The 16,144-nt window shown below is 41.3% G+C and overlaps 1 protein-coding gene across 1 annotated transcript in view; it reads left to right on the top strand.

Moving 5' to 3' along the window:
- Window positions 1-16,144, top strand: part of TMEM65 (transmembrane protein 65) — a 712,146-nt gene that overhangs the window by 662,288 nt on the left and 33,714 nt on the right. The window contains exon 6 of the mRNA XM_044066591.1: window positions 14,830-14,935. Within this exon, the coding sequence (XP_043922526.1) occupies window positions 14,830-14,935 (106 nt within the window). The remainder of the gene's footprint in view (window positions 1-14,829; window positions 14,936-16,144) is intronic.

Here is a 16,144-nt window from a genome sequence, read left to right as displayed (position 1 = left end):
TTATAGTGCCAAAAAGGCCAATGACGTGGACAAGAACAGTCCCATATTAGGCTTAGGTGGCCTTCATCCCTGGTTTGGCACCTATGTCTCTAATGGACACAGGTAACCTGTAAATGGTTAATCTCTCAGGCCTATGCTTATACTTATCAAGGGTATAAGAACTTGTCAAAGATTCGGGATGCATGGCTAGGCTTAAAAAGGCCCCTGTGGTCATTAGCCTGGTAAACTCCTATGAACTTATGAATCACTCCATAGAAAACAAAAGGTCCAAATGGTCACAGAGATGTTGATTCTTCATTGTTTGACAAGAGGAAATTGTTTAAGCCCTTTGGACCTCCAAAACTCATACCTGCACGCCAGGATCGCCAAGAAGTCAGGGAAGGCTTTCACCTCCAAATAAAAGCCAGTTATTGTCAATTCTGGGCTCTTTCCTTTGGACTGTCCTCTACCCCTGGATATTTAGAGTATATGGCCAAGTTACCACCTGTCAAGGTCTGTCTGTACCTAGATGACTGTCTCCTTGCTCCTCTGATCTTAGAGAACTAGATGACAGCTTAGGCTTCATTACTTCTGAAATTCCAGGCCTTGGAAGATAACAGTAAATCTTGTGAAGTCTCAGGTGGGGTCATCTCAGAGTGCTAAATTTATGAGATATTTGTTGGATACCTTTCTCAGTTGGTCTTCCAACATAAAGAGTCCTTCTGTTCCACAAGCACTGACCAGGATTCATTAAGTCACTTCTGTATCAGCAGCTACAAGTCTCAGGGTGTAGGTACTCATGCCAGCCATAGTGTTTTGTATTTCTCTTGCGAGGTATGTATGAGGGTCCCCTAGTAGGCTTTGAGAACTCAGTGGAACCAGTGCTCAAATCTGATGTCTACCTACATCAGAATCTCTGAGACAAGTCACAGGCACCTTTAATGATTGTTCATTGACTCCAGCCTTCCCCTGAGCATCCCCTTTCAAATTCACAACTCCACAAGGGACTGTAATTGTGGGAGGGGCATTGTCAAGTGCGGATGGTCCAAGGTGCCTGTTCACAAACTGAAGTTAGCCTGCATATCAACATCTGACAGATGACAGTGTTCTTTTTATCCTGCAGACATTCCAGGAGTCCCTTTCTCAATGAGTTCTTTACATTCACTTCAACTACATGTCTGCTTTGGTATATCATCAGGTAGGGAGGAATTCATTCCTTTCTCTTTTGTCAAGATGTTTTGGGGATATTGGAATGGGTCATGTTCTTAGATCACTTTCTGTTTGCTGCTCACATTCTTGAGAATCAGTGCCCTGGCAGAGAAACTGAGCTTTTACCTGGCAATGCCCCTTGAGAGATCCAGCAGCTTGATGGTGGTGGAAGTGAAGCAAATAATTTAATTAGTTTCCTAACCAAGACTGCAGCCAACGGGCACCTTAGTCCAGGAGTGGCCTCTAGGTCTCCTTTATGCCTTTCCATCATTTCCCCTCATTCACAAGTTTGTACAGAAAGCCGAGTTGAACAGGGCCAAGGTCATTCAATTAGCTCATTTCTTGCTGTGACAAGTGCAGTTTCTTCTATGACCTCGCCTCTTGAAGAAGTCCAACTGAAGACTCTTCAGGACTCTTCTTATTCACTCACCCATCCAGCAAGCCTAACCTCTACTTTAACAACCTCAGTTTTACCTCTTGGATCCTGTGTTGTCCCCACTTTCTGTCTTAAAGTTTAGGTTATTCGTCTTAAAGTGGATTAGAGCTGACAATATTTGCAGAGCTTTTCTAGTGCTCATGCTCTTCTGTTCTAGAATGCCCTCAGCTAGCAGTATCACCTCATGCTCTTCTGTTCTAGAATGCCCTCAGCTAGCAGTATCACCTCAGATCTCAACTGCTAAGTTTCTGTTCAGATATAAATCTCCAGAACTCCTGTCAAACAATTTAGAATCTGTTAGATAAGTGATTTTTTTTTCCAGATATTTCTAAGCCTTTCTTGTAGTCAGGGTTTTCCTTTCTATTCTAACACCCATTTACAGTATATTGTTAAAAAAAAGGAAATTATATATTTTTTCTCTGTGTCTATCTCTCTTTCTCTCTCTCTCCAAGGCCTGCTTATGCATACTTGCTAACTTTTTTCTCTTTACGGATGTCTTCCATGGAAGTTTCTCTTTTTTGACATAGGCAAGGCTTCAGTCTTCAAAAAAATGTGATAGGTCCCATAAGATCCCACCCTGGGATCCACACTCATAGTGTGTTTATTGTCTGGGTCATAACCATTTAAATGGCAGCTATGACATTTGCTATTCCTTCAGCCAACTGGCACTGCTGAATAGAAAGACGAAGTTAGTTCTTAGAGGCCTTCTCTCAGGCTCTGTAGAAAATCTGGTTGACTCTTCTGGTGAATCACTACCCCCTCAACTTTTCAAAGGTGCTGAGAAGCAGGTAGCTAGACTGTCTGAAAAAGAAAAACCTAAGTAGGGACCTAAGGACAAAGACAGGGGCAGTGGTAAAGATAGGGGTCATGAGAAAGACCTTTCTCCTTTTGCTCTGAAAGTTGTTAGGTTCCTGTGGCCTTCTCCTCCTTTGATACCTATTTTTTCAGATTCATCCCAGCCATGTCCTCTTATTCCTTCCTCAGGTAACTCTGAGATGATTTCCATGGATTGTTCTCCAAAAAGAATTTCATCTCCAGGGTTTCAGTCTTTGGAGAGGGAGATTTTTATTTTGACCTCCAGACCACCCTCCACTGCATCCATGTGGTCCATTAGATCCCTCAGAAGCATAATTTACATTTATTGGGAAAGATGCTGAGAGCCTTTGTAAAGACACAGATACATATAAGAGTCATTCCCTCCCCCTTGACTCTGAGGGATGAGAGAGAAAGAGATGTTCCATCCACTCTCCTCACAGTTGCTCCTTCTCAAGTCCCTATTTTGGATCCAATGTCTTTGTAACCGAGTTGCCCACTGAGTCATCTCTTTGTTGGCATCGACAGCCCTGGGGTCTTTATCAGTAATTTCTCTTATCCACTTGACTCCAAACTCCTCTTAGCTGATGGCATCCTGGAACCAAGAGGCCAATGCTGAGTAGCTAAAGGCAGGCTTGATTCCATTTGGTTTGGGATTTTTCTTGGCTCTAGATGCTTCACCCCTCGGCAGTTTAGCTTGGTTCTCAGCCTGGGATTCATTTCAGTCATTGGCTCCAAGGGAATGATGATCTACTACATTGACCTTGGATTCTGCATCAGGTTGGGGGTCACGTCCCTGAAAGCTGTTGATGCCATACTCAGCATTTGAGGCTTATGAGAAGATTCTAGATGGGTAATCTACACATGAAAGGGATATTTCTCTCACTTCTACTCCATCCAGACCTCCCCTGTGTATTTTTGACTTTTGGATCATCTTTCCCAGGGACAGCCTGCTTCAGAGAGCCTTGATGACCCATCCCTTACTGAAGGAACCATGACTTTTTAACTCCTCTCTCACCTGAAAAGCATAGAAGGTGTAAAAGTAGATACTTGGACTCCCCTCTGAAATCAGTCACTGAGGACACTGACTGTGACAGAGAAGAGTCCTCTACATCTCCCCGCTGACGACTCCTCATTTGGTGAGTTAATAGAGCTGTTAAAACAAAGGAGTAACTGACCAACTGATACCCCATCCCCTGATGAGGAAGTATTCTTCAAGGCCTTTAAAGCAGACTCATCTACTTCCTGGGTGGCACCTCCTGCTGCCAGGCTTATTAATGTTGTTTTGCAGAGGTTTGGTGGGATCCTGTTGTGATAGAACCTTTTCCATGGTAACCAGACAAGTTTCTTGTCCTTCTGAAGAAGAAGCTACACTGCAGCAAAGGTCCTATTATTGATTCTATTGTTATTTCAGCAACCGCAAAGAAAGAACTGTCTGAATAGAGCTCCACAGTCCATCCACCTAACAGAGTCTACAGTGATGGATCACTTTGGGAAGCATGTGTATGCTTTTTCTCTTAGAGTATTAAATTATTTCTCTCATATTACCAGATTAAAGAGGTAATTAGCTAATGAACTTTTACATTTCCTCAGGAGACCTAAGACAACAAAGACTAGGAAGTCCATGAAGTCATAGCTGGCTGCCATGTTGTCTGTTACTAATGAGGGTCATTTCCATCTCAGCAGATGGAGCATCAAGAGGAGCAGGTACTCATAGTGCATTATATTGTCATGCTTAGCTGTACCAATGTGACTTCACAGATAACTTTGAGGCATCCTTCCTTGATGCCCCTTATGATGGGTCTTCTGTTTTTAGGCCAGAGGTTAAAGATACTTTATCTAAAACTGAACAAGAGGACAAAACATTGTCTGTGGTGGGAGTTTGTTTCTTTAACTCATAAAGACCTTTCCCAGGAATCAGAAGGGAGAAAAATATCTCTGATTCAGGAAGCCCCAGCATTTTACTTCTGACTCTTCTTTTGACAGCCTCACCACCCTGGACCAGAAGGGGGAAACTCCAATAGATGCCACCCTAGAGGTGGAGGAAGCCTGCAAAATCTAGAGTTTATTGATCCTTTCCAATAAACCCTTTCAGCATTCCTGAAAAACTGCCCACCAACTCCCCTCTGGAGGCATCTGTGGAATGCTCGTCTCTTCACCTGAAAAAATGGATGGCTATCGCATGGGATTTGTGAGTGAAACAAATAATATCCAGAGACTGCATAATTTCCTTCCACACCAGTCCCTTCCTGCAAGACCCTTCCAGATGTTCCACTCCAAAAAAAGCCACCGACCAAGAAATTTCTTTGCTGCTAGAAGAACGAGTCATCCAGGAGATCCCACCAGACCAGAAAGTATCAGGTGTCTACTCAAGATTCATTTTAGTTCCAGAAAAGAATAAGGACCTCAGGCCCATTTTGGGCCTCAGCATTCTAAGCATGTTTGTGAAGAAGACAAAGCTCTGGATGGTCATGGTGTAGTCCAGTCTTCCTCTTTTGTGAAAGGGGGACTGGATGTGCTCTATAGGCCTTTAGGGTACCTATTATGTAAAGATTGCATGGTAATCTAGAAGGCACCTGCTCTTCTGGCTGGGAACCAGTCACTATTAATTCATGGCCCTACCATTTGGTCTCACCACAGCCTCCCCGAGTGTTCATGTTCACCAAATGCATGGCACTGGTAACAGCACACTTCCAGCTGCAGAGGTTTCAGATGGTCCCGTACACTAGCTGTACTGTGCAAAAACAAAAGAATACCTAATCCAAGCAAGAGATCATTTGCTTCAGTTGTGTCAGTCTTTAGGAATTTCCATAAATAATGACAAGTCAGCCTAACAATACACTTAATCATTGAATTTCATAGGTTGCTATCTAGATGCAATATCCCAAATTGCAAAACTACCACTGTCAAGGCTGACTTCCCTTCATTTGCAAGCACAAGTTGTAATCTCTGCTGTGAATCCACCAGCATCATTCTTTGCTTACTAGGCTTCATGGCAACTTACATAAAACTGGTCTTTTATACAAGATTCTGCATGACAATTCTGCAGTGGATCCTTTCGGTTCACTGGTCCCTGCTGACACAATCTATTTACCATCCACTCAGGCTCTCCTCCCTTTGTCATTGACACATCAGCTAGTGGATAACTTCCCCCCTGGTAGCACAAGGATTTCCACTTGACATTCCTTTTTCCATGGTGGCTACGGATGCCTCCCTGTTCGGGTCTGAGGGCATTTTAAGAGGATGACAGTTCAAAAAATGTGGACCAGTTAGGAGGCTCATCTTTGTATCAACATTCTGGAAATGAGGGAAATTGCTCTAGCATTTCAGTCACTTCAGGACTTCCTTCCCCAAGGTGTGCTTTTATTCAATCAGACAATAATTCTGTGATCTGGTACATCAGCAAACAGGGGGAGTCCGCTCTTTCCTGGTAATGTCAAAAGGCCATGAGAATATGTCAATAGGCAATATCTTCTCAATGCTTTCTTACATAAATGCACATAATAGGTTGGACCAATGTTTTTGCTAGCAAGTGAAGTCACTGCATTGTCATGCCTCATGAATGGTCCCACACGTCTCTATCTGCACTAAGAAAACTGTAAACCATAAGTTTTTTTTTTAACACGTGTGCCTCTTTCTCTGTAGAACTGTTTGTTATAATATCTTTATATTTCTACTAAGTCTCTTCCTGTTGTATTGTTTTTGTTTCTGCTGTAAAAACTTTCAAATTTTTATCTTTTTTTTATTGTATTTATTTTTAGTATCTTATTTTGATTTCTGTTTTCAGTATTTTTAAATTATTATTAATCTTCCTCCTGTAAACTATAATTCTTATGGTTCGAGACTGAGTATTGACATTTCTTGAAGTGACATGCACTTTTCCCTCTGTGTTGATATGTATGACAATAAAGTTTACTTTGACTTTGACAATGATAACAGGAATTCACAATTGCTGGGGTCAGCCTTGCTGTTTTTTGCATCTCTTATCACGTCAAAGTGCAGCAGCTATTTTGTCCTGATCCATCAACAGAGATAGTCACCAAGGGACGCTGTCATCCAAACCTGTCCACCTGGTATCCTTTATGCTTACCCGACAGTTGCAGTGATAACAAAGTTTCTACAGAAAGCCTCCAGTGCAAGGCAAAAGTAATTCTCATTGCCTTGTTCTTTGCTCAAGTGTGGTTCCCGTACCTGTGGCCTAATCTTCTGCCACCTCATTGGTCCTGGATACTCTTACAGATTTCCTCTTTCAGCCATATGACAAGCCTAAACTAGACATCAAGTCCTTTAACCTAGCCACATGGTTTCTTCAATTCCATTGATAGCTAGTGACGTTTCACTGCTTTGTAGAGTGGTATGCATTTTGACACTAGAAAAATATGCAAGAGCAAATGGAAAAAGTTTTCAATATTGACAGTTGAGAACTGGCTTGACCCCTTTTCTGTGCCCTGTCCTTTCATTCTGGACTTCTTGGTAGGGCTTTTTCACACCACTGCCAACTACCCTTCTGTTAAGGTTCAGTTAACAGCTCTTTCCAACTTTCACATGGGATCAAATGATTCACTTTAAACATCTCTGCAAGTTTCCAAATTATTCCTAAAGGGCAATTTTCTAAGGACACCTCCTTTCAAAGATCCTGTTCCTCCTTGGAACACTATCTTGATATTGCAAGCTGTCATGTAGTATCCCTATGAGCCTGCCTCTACTATCAAATTGAAGTTTCTTTCTTGAAAAAAAAATTGTTTTGGTGGCTGCAACTTTGGCAGGACACATTTCTGAACTTTGGGCCTTGTCCTTCAAACTCCCTTATTTGATATTTCGCAAAGACTGAGTGTCTCTCAAACCTAATCCTATCTTTGTGTCTAAGGTAGCCACATAATTGGCTCTGAACCAAGTCATGCATTTGCATGTCTTTTTTTTCCTGAATTATTCTAACAGAGGAGAATGCACTTTGCATGCCTTAAATGTTCACCATAAAATCAGATCTTACTTTCACTGCACAAAGTCATTAAAGAAGGGTGATCACTAATTTATCTCTTACTCTAGAACCAACTTGGAATCCAAAGTATCTCAAATCACCTTGTCTTTCAGATTGCATTTCCTATGTTTAAAATTGAAAGGGGTTACCTGTCTCAAACAAATCAAGAGCACACTCCAATAGATCTGTTTTAACTTTTATTACTTATAACTGGATGATGTCTGTACTGCAGCATCTTGGTCCAACATGTACACCTTTGTCAAGCATTACAAACTGGATCTCATTTCCACTTCAGTTTGATTCCACCATATTGAAAGGTATCCTGCCATAATGCCACCTCGGGATCCCGGTAGTTGTGAACTGTCCTAACTGTCGAGATGGATCTGGGAGACAACATAGGATACAAAAGTTATGCATTTAGCATTACTCAAGATCCTTGCTCTCCCTGACTGTCCATCTTGATATCCCACCTCCTTTCCCCCTTCCAAATGGTCATAATATCCTTGGTTTTGTTTCTGGAGGACCATATTAGATCAAGCCTAAGTTTTCATGGGGCATGTTTATTGGCCACTAATTTTCCTTTTTTGGGGTTACCTCTCAAGGGTATTCCTACCTGTTTAGGGCATCCTGAGATTATACTACTACCACAGGGAATTATGGGAGGGAGGAGCTCAAGCGCTGAAGAAACTTTAAAATTATTGCCATCTCAGATCCACCTTGAGGCATATAGCCCGAATGTTAAGATGGACAGAGCGGGACAACAAGGATCTAGCTTTTTATGTTAAATACATAACTCATTTTCTTCATTTACAGTGATGGCAGTGTAGACAGCATACCCTGACAAGAGAGTTCAGATCCCTACTTCTTTCCAGAAATCCAGGACCAGGAAAACATATCAAATAGACACTTTTTCAGTTTAAGCCTTGGAAAAGGGTTTAAATCCATTTAAGGCTTTTGTTCCTGCAGACCATCTTGCACATGTTTTTGACTCTGGACTAAGCTGTGCTTCCATCAAAGTTTACCTGGTATGTATCTGAAATTGTCATCAGGACTTTCAAAATTCATTCTTGATTTCCCTAAAGATTGTCTTAATGTTGCATGTGAATTGAAGTATTGCAAAGAAAGGGATAAAGAATTGGCAAGCAGCAGTTTTGGATCTGGTATTTTCAGTCCATCATTATCACTGTGATGAATACAATGTCATCTTGCTGTCACTGGGAACTATAATGCCACCTCTTTGTCACCCCATGCGGCTTTGAACTCGAACTTTTGAAGCTGCATTTTTCCACGTTATATGATTATCCTACTTTTCTTGAAGCATCTCTTGTCTTGAAAATGTAAATGTGCATTCTGAGGAATCGTACCTTTTTTGGTTAGTTAAGGAAAAGGAGTATTAAAGGAAAACTCAAGCCTAGAACTCTATCTTTGTTTCCTGACCTATTTTAACACCTCAAAATCACCATAAGTGCTTTATTTGTAATTTTAGCCTGTTTTCCACAATTTGGCTACCAATGGGGCTTGATGTATCAACGTGATCTTGTTCTCCCTCAACCCTTTCTATTTCTCATAATGCTTTGTATGACTCATGCTAGACATAAGGAAGTAACTGTGAATTCCCATGCCATTGACATATAATGGGATTTGTGTGAGTCACTTTTTTTCTTTACCTTCTTTAAAATGACTGCTTCTTTTCTGTCTCTAATCACCCTCATTTATGTTTGGCTCAGATCTTGTTTTACACTATACTTAGAAGTTATGCAGAGGTAGGGAGCAGCCTCATTTTCCCTACTGCACCTCTTGAGGGTATAGGATTAGATTGCCATGCCATTGCAAAAATGGGATTGTTCACCTAGCAACCTCCCATCTCACACAGAGACAGTAGAGTGGAATTGGGGCTGTATTAGAGTAACACTATAGCTTGCAGTATGACAGTGTCCCCATCTGCCAGACCCTCACCCCTGGTGATAGGAGGACCTATGGTCAAGGAGAACAGTGTCAAAAAAGTCTTTGTAGTAAATGAATTTGAAGATGTTTTGAGGGAGTAGCAGTTACAGAAAAAATTGTAGTAGTGCAAAGTGTTTTACAGCTTTCAAAGTCATAAAACATTTACTGATACCCCTTAGCAACCAGAAACAAAGTCCATCCATCCACAACACCTTTCCCCTCTTGGAAACGAAGTGGCTAATTTGCTTCAAAACCTGTTAGACACTTCACTCTGCTACACTTTTGAGTCTTGTGTGTGTGTGTGTGTGTGTGTGTGTATATATGCACATGTGACAATAAAGTGTTTAGTAGTTTGTAAAACTAAGAACATGCTTAAATGCCTTTTGTGTGATGGTTACTGTTATATACTATTGTGAGACTAAGGCGTAACAGTGCTGAAAGGTAGCCAGCAAAGCTGTTACGCACCTTTTTTATATCAGAAAGATGCTTAACAAAGTTAGATGTTATGGTGTGGACTGCTTTCTGCAAGATCATGATTCAGTATCACTAGCACCGGCCTGAAAATATTGGACTGGTATGATTATGTATGCTGTCTTAGTAGCAGACCTCCAAGTATGCATTCCCCAGACATGATGCTTTCCTGATATCAGGCTAGGGATATTGCTTGACTTACCAACTCACGTAGTATTTCTCTGGTCATCTTTTCTGTTTACACTACTAGAATCAGGTGCAGCAGGAAGAACTGTAAGCAGTTTATTTACAGAATAACTCATGTATCCTTCTTAATGCAAGTATATTCCTTCACTGGGCAAGAACTTGTGATAGTTATAACCCATGGATAAAGCATTCAGATCCACACAAGGACACCATGCCTCCTCTCTGTCATGGGGGGGGGGCTGCATTATTAATTAGGTTTTCACATGTTAAGTAGAATGAATTATGGTTGCTGCCTTCCAACTTATTTTCTTTAAAGATGATACTGCATCATGATCTTGTACAAAGCAGTCCACACCATAACATCTAAAGTTCGTCCAGACTTATTTTTGTGGTCTTAATGATTTCCATACTTTTGAAAGCAGGTAGCAACTCTGCATACAGGATATTGTTATCCATTAATTATACAGCAAAAGGTTAAAATGCAGCTTCTCAACTGTTTTGCTGCATGTGCTACAGCCATAAACAGTAAGTTAAATGGTTACTTAGTAGTTAACCTCTTGCATCAGAGTGGAGTACTTGTTGACTGCTCATTTACCTTGTGGTTAATCCCTACTTTACTGCTCAATGTACAGAGTTTGCAAGCTATGCTTCTGTTTGTAGGACTTCTGCAAAGCCAGATTTGCAAGCATTTGTTTCTAACAGTGGCATTAACTTGTCTGTCCTTTATGGTGCTGCAGTTACCATCTTACCACTCTTTCTCTTCTCGTACGTAGGCATTACCTTGCCTTCTTGAGGATAACTAGGAGGGTATTCCCTATATATGTTTTTATTTAAGTAGTTAGATATAAAAGTTCTAACATCAAGAAGTAAAGTGTTGTAAATACATGTTTACCATCCATAAATGTAACCAAAGCATTTACCATGATACTGAAATAACCATTGCAGTCTACTTGAGACGCACTTCCCTGGACTACATGAAAAGAGACATGGAAGAGCTGTTGAATTATGTGGCCCAGGCAGGTATGACCCTAGTCCTGAGTAGCATCCTGCCTTCGCCCAGAATGATACCACAATATAAGGACAAAATGATTGACTTCAACCATTGGCTAAGCTTCTGGTGTCATTCAAAGGGGATCCAGTATCTGTCTGCCTGGGACAACATGATCGACAGACCACAATGCTTTGCCAGAGATGGTCTGCATCTGTCGCCCCTGGGATTTAGGTTACTGGCTAAGGCTCTTGCCACCCCTATAGTGCCTTTTTTAGGCAAAGTTCAAAGAACAAAACCACCACTGTAACAGGTACAAGCATGCAAAATCTGAAGGTAATGCTACTCGGTGCTAGAAGTCTAAACCTCAAAATGCAGTCTCTCGAGGCACTCCTAAAAATGGAGGACATCGATATTTGTGCAGTAACTGAGACCTGGTTCAAGGCTCCAGAGAGCACCCCTGCAATACCAGGCTACAACTCTTACCACACTTTTTGGCCACCAAACCAGGATCGAAACACTAAAGGTGGTGGAGTGTCCATATTCACCAAGGATATTCATACCACCAGGTTAGTTGCCCAACACAATGTGTCTGAAATTCTCCAGGTGCAACTAACACTAGGTAAGACTGCAATCCAAATTGTAGCTTGCTACAGATCCCCCACCATGCCCCAAGATTGTCACTACACCTTTCTAAACATACTGGAAAATATTAATATACAACCAAACACCCTAATACTGGGTGATTTCAACTACCCTGCCATTAACTGGGAAAACTACTCGTGTACCAACACCTTTGCCCAATGGTTCTTGGAGTTCATAAATTCCAATGCCTTGGATCAACTAATCCATAATCCCACTAGGGGCTCCAATATCCTAGACCTGGTCTTTACCAACATGGGAAATCGATGCTCCACACCTATGGTCACCCCTTCATTGGTCAGGTCAGACCATAAGCTAATCACCCTTAACATGCACATCCCACCCCCACCCCCCAGTAAGGAAACCTTCATAAAAAAATTTTCGAAAGCCAACTTCATGCTACTCAAATCAGAAGGTTGGGAGGGTGGCCTAATGGTTAAGGTGTTTGCCTTATTACAAACTTCATGACACCCATACAGGCGGGAACTGAAAGTTCGACTGCTGAATCCTACACTAAGGCACTGTACGAGCACATCCACTCATGCATGAATCGTGCCATCCCAAATAGAACCAAGATGCTCTCTTCCAAAAAAAGGAAGCCAATCTGGTGGTCCCCTGTCATAAACAAACTTTACAACAAAAGGAAGAAACTGTTGCAGAAAAGAGGAAAACCCAGGATGCAAAAAACTCCCTCACCAGCCTCAGTAAGAAGCTGAGATCCCTCATAAAATCTTCCAAAGCTAGTTACGAAAATAAAATTGCCAAAGATTCCAAAGACAACCACCAGGCATTCTGTAACTGTGTCAATAATCTAAACGGCAATGCTCAGATCTGCTCTGCACTACAACAGAATGGCATTAAATATACTGATCCCAAGGATATTGCCAATATCCTGGCAGATCAATTCAGTGCCAACTTCACCCCCCTCTCACCCCCTAAATGGCCCATCTCAATACCGCAAGATTGCCAAATTCTGGTAATAACGGCCACACAGGTAAAAAACACACTCTCCAGAGCTAAGAATACAGCATCCATGGGACCAGATGACATCCCGGGCTGTGTACTATGTGAACTACAAAATGAACTGGCACCTCACCTAAGTGTCATGTTTAATCATACCCTCACCTCAGGCTTCGTGCCCACTGAGTGGCGCACAGCTACAGTTATCCCACTCCACAAGGGGGGATCCACTTTGGATCCCGGGAACTAACGTCCCATCAGTCTGACGAGCCTGCTCTGCAAGGCCATGGAACGTATTATCATGGAACTTATAAACAAAGACATTGGCAACCTTAAAACACTGGACCTCACCTAGTTTGGGTTCATGAAGGGCCGATCTTGTCTCCTGAACCTGATTGACTTCTTTGAATCAGTCTCCAGAGCCGTGGACAATGGTAAGGTAGTCCACGCAGCCTGTCTGGACCTCGCCAAGGACTTCGACACCATCCCCCACTCTGGAATCATAGATAAACTTACTAAGCTGGACATTAATCCCTACGTCACTCGATGGGTTGCCAATTGGCTTACTGACAGAACCCACAATGTAAAAGTAGCTGACTCCAAATCCAGCTCCAGACAAGTGACAAGTGGAGAACCTCAGGGTTCAGCCCTGGGACCTCTCTTGTTTGGCATCTACTTCTCTGAAGTACAGTCTAATACTAAGGGATTCTGGCTAACAAAGTTCACAGATGACTGCAAACTGGGAGCCATTATTGAATCCCCAAATGATGTGGATACCCTACAAAAGGGCCTTACAGAAACAGATGCTTGGAGCCAGAGCCATAGGCTCAAGCTCAATGCCAAGAAATGTATAGTTATCCCCTTTGGGAAAAAACATGTACTCATGAATTACCACATAGGTGACAGTACACTAAACACCGAAAGTGTGATAAGAGACTTAGGGACATAGGTGGACAGTGGTCTCACTTTCAATAACCACATCACCACAACAGTCAGGAAATCCTTCTATGTGGCACACCTCATCACTAAGGGCTTTTCATCCAGAAAAAAGGAGGTCATTGTCCCACTGTACTCATCCCTCATTAGACCCATTATAGAAAACAACGCCCCATTTGGTATGTACCTCTTAAGACATCTACAACAACTGGAAAGGCCGCAGAAATACCTTACTAAAAGAATCACAGGCCTAAAGCAGATGCCCTATGCTGACCACCTTAAAAAATTCCAGCTATACTCTGTCGCATATCGTCTACTCCAAGGCATCTTTGCTTAACATACAAGGCCATGTCAAACCCAGAGCTGTTGGACATGCTACACTTAAAGAAATCACAATCCCTCAGAGCCACACACTCCAGGGATCTAAACCTTGTCATCACAATAAACAAAACATGCTGGAGGGATAGGTTCCTGACCCAGAGACTCTGGAATAGACTGCCCATACATGTCAAGCAGAGCGCCTCTTTGGCCCTCTTCAAAAGGATCCTTGATTGGATGGGAGATAGGAAATTCACCCCAGGGATCACATCAGTCACTCTGTTAGACAGGGGTCCAGGAAAGTAAATAATGTGGGAAGAAATAGCCAGGGATTTGTTATGGCTAGGCTTGTATAGGGCCTAGGGCCGATAGCCTAGTACCAACCTATGAACCCAGGCAATGTTTTCTTTAAATTCCTGTTCTTCTGCACAGTTCTGAAAAGGAGAGGGCAGAGCTGATGGGTCCTCATGACTATGTGACAGGAATAGCTTCCCAACAAAGATGTACTACAACAAAGATGAACAAAGAGCACATACGATTTAGAAGCCTAAATATTCATACTCATAATGCAGCTTTTGTTACGTGTAAACATGAAGCCGTTTTGTTCTGTTAAGATGCTTGTAAAAAAGTCCATTATTTTACTGGTTCCATATGTGTACTGTATGTCACATGTAAGCTGATAACTTCTGCATGTGAACAGTTATATTACAACATATTTAAAAGTTCCTTATGAAGGAAGCATTCAGAAATGGTGTGAATTATTTCGTTTCACTGGTCTGTGATATGTTAGAAAAAATTAAGTGGGTCATTTTCTCTTTTTCTCTTTCAATGGAGAACTCATTTCTGTTTTTTGACATATTACAACCATTCATGTAAGAAATATATTTTCGGCTCTGTTTTATATTATTGATTTACAGTATCTGCTCTTCTAGCAGATTATTTTCTCACCTGCAGTATGTTTTTTTTCAGTCTGGCAGGCTACGTGGAAGCAATAGCTTCAAGGCTAGGTCTCCAAATCCCTGATATGACACCAAAGCAGGCAGACATGTGGCAAACGAGGCTAAGTGCCCATCTGGTGAGTTTTTTGTTTCTGACAGATTTTTGATACTTAGCAGTCATGTATAGCAACATCTTTAATGGTAGTGTTTATGTACCTTAACGTGGGAATATCATTGTCAAATGTAAACTGAAGCGTTTCTTGCTAGGTAAGAAAATAATCTTCATGCAGTTCAGGAGGGGAACCTGTTCATAAAGATAACAAACATCAGAAACCTGTTCTGCACCTTAGTCACTAACATCGCAAGTAATAAGTGACATAGTTGCACTGCGCCGACAGTAAAAGTAGATCTTTCTAGTGTTTTGTATTTTCTCTTGTATTTGTATATTGTTAAATTGGTGTACACCTTATCACCTAATTATGATATGTAGATGTTTCACTTCATTAAGCTGCTGTTTTCAGTGTTTCATAAAGAACATTATTATACAATGACTGGCAATTAACATTCAAAAACTTGTGTGCTGATTGGTCAGCCCACCCAGCGTGTCTGTTGTAAACCGAGCATATACCAGTGGAAAAAAGTCTGGTTGCCGGACTTTCTTCCATTACTATATGCTATAACGTTTTTAAGTTTTCTTCATCATCAAAAAAATATATAACAAGATTAGAAATCTGGACAGATTGGAGGTACAAGAGAGACAGTACATAGAAAATACTAGGAAAATAAGTTATGTTATTCAAAACTAAAGAAATGTACCTGATTTTCCTTATATTTTCTCCACCCTATCTCTCTCATACCTCTTAACTGTCTGAATTTTAGCTTTTATTTAAAAAAAAAAGGAGCAACAAAGATCTTCCTTCACCGTTACTTCCTTTACACAGCACTGATGTACTGTATAAGAGTAGGAACGGAAGTCCCATGCACATGCACAGTACCTCAAAAAAGCCCAAGGATACCACTGAAAAACGTGGAAGAACAGCACGCTGCCCTTATACAAGGACATTATTTAAGAAAACTAAGTAACTTTTTTCGTAAATAATATCATTGTATAATACACAATTACAAAACAAAACTATCAGGACACACCACGAGAAACACTGGATTCTTCAAAAAGTATAAATCCTTTTATTCCAATCGATAAGACAAAGAATAAGCGCTTTCACATGCGTCTTGCATGCTTCTTCAGATACAATACATTGTATAATAGCAATAACCCAAGACTGGGTGTGGGTAATGCTGGATTTACCCACTGTTGGTTTTATTTGGCCACTCTGGCTTTTTGCCCT

This window comes from Protopterus annectens, chromosome 3.part1 (assembly GCF_019279795.1).
Source record: "Protopterus annectens isolate FY-2018-M chromosome 3.part1, PAN1.0, whole genome shotgun sequence".
Taxonomy (NCBI): domain Eukaryota; kingdom Metazoa; phylum Chordata; order Ceratodontiformes; family Protopteridae; genus Protopterus; species Protopterus annectens.
This window is presented reverse-complemented; position numbering and strand designations above follow the sequence as displayed.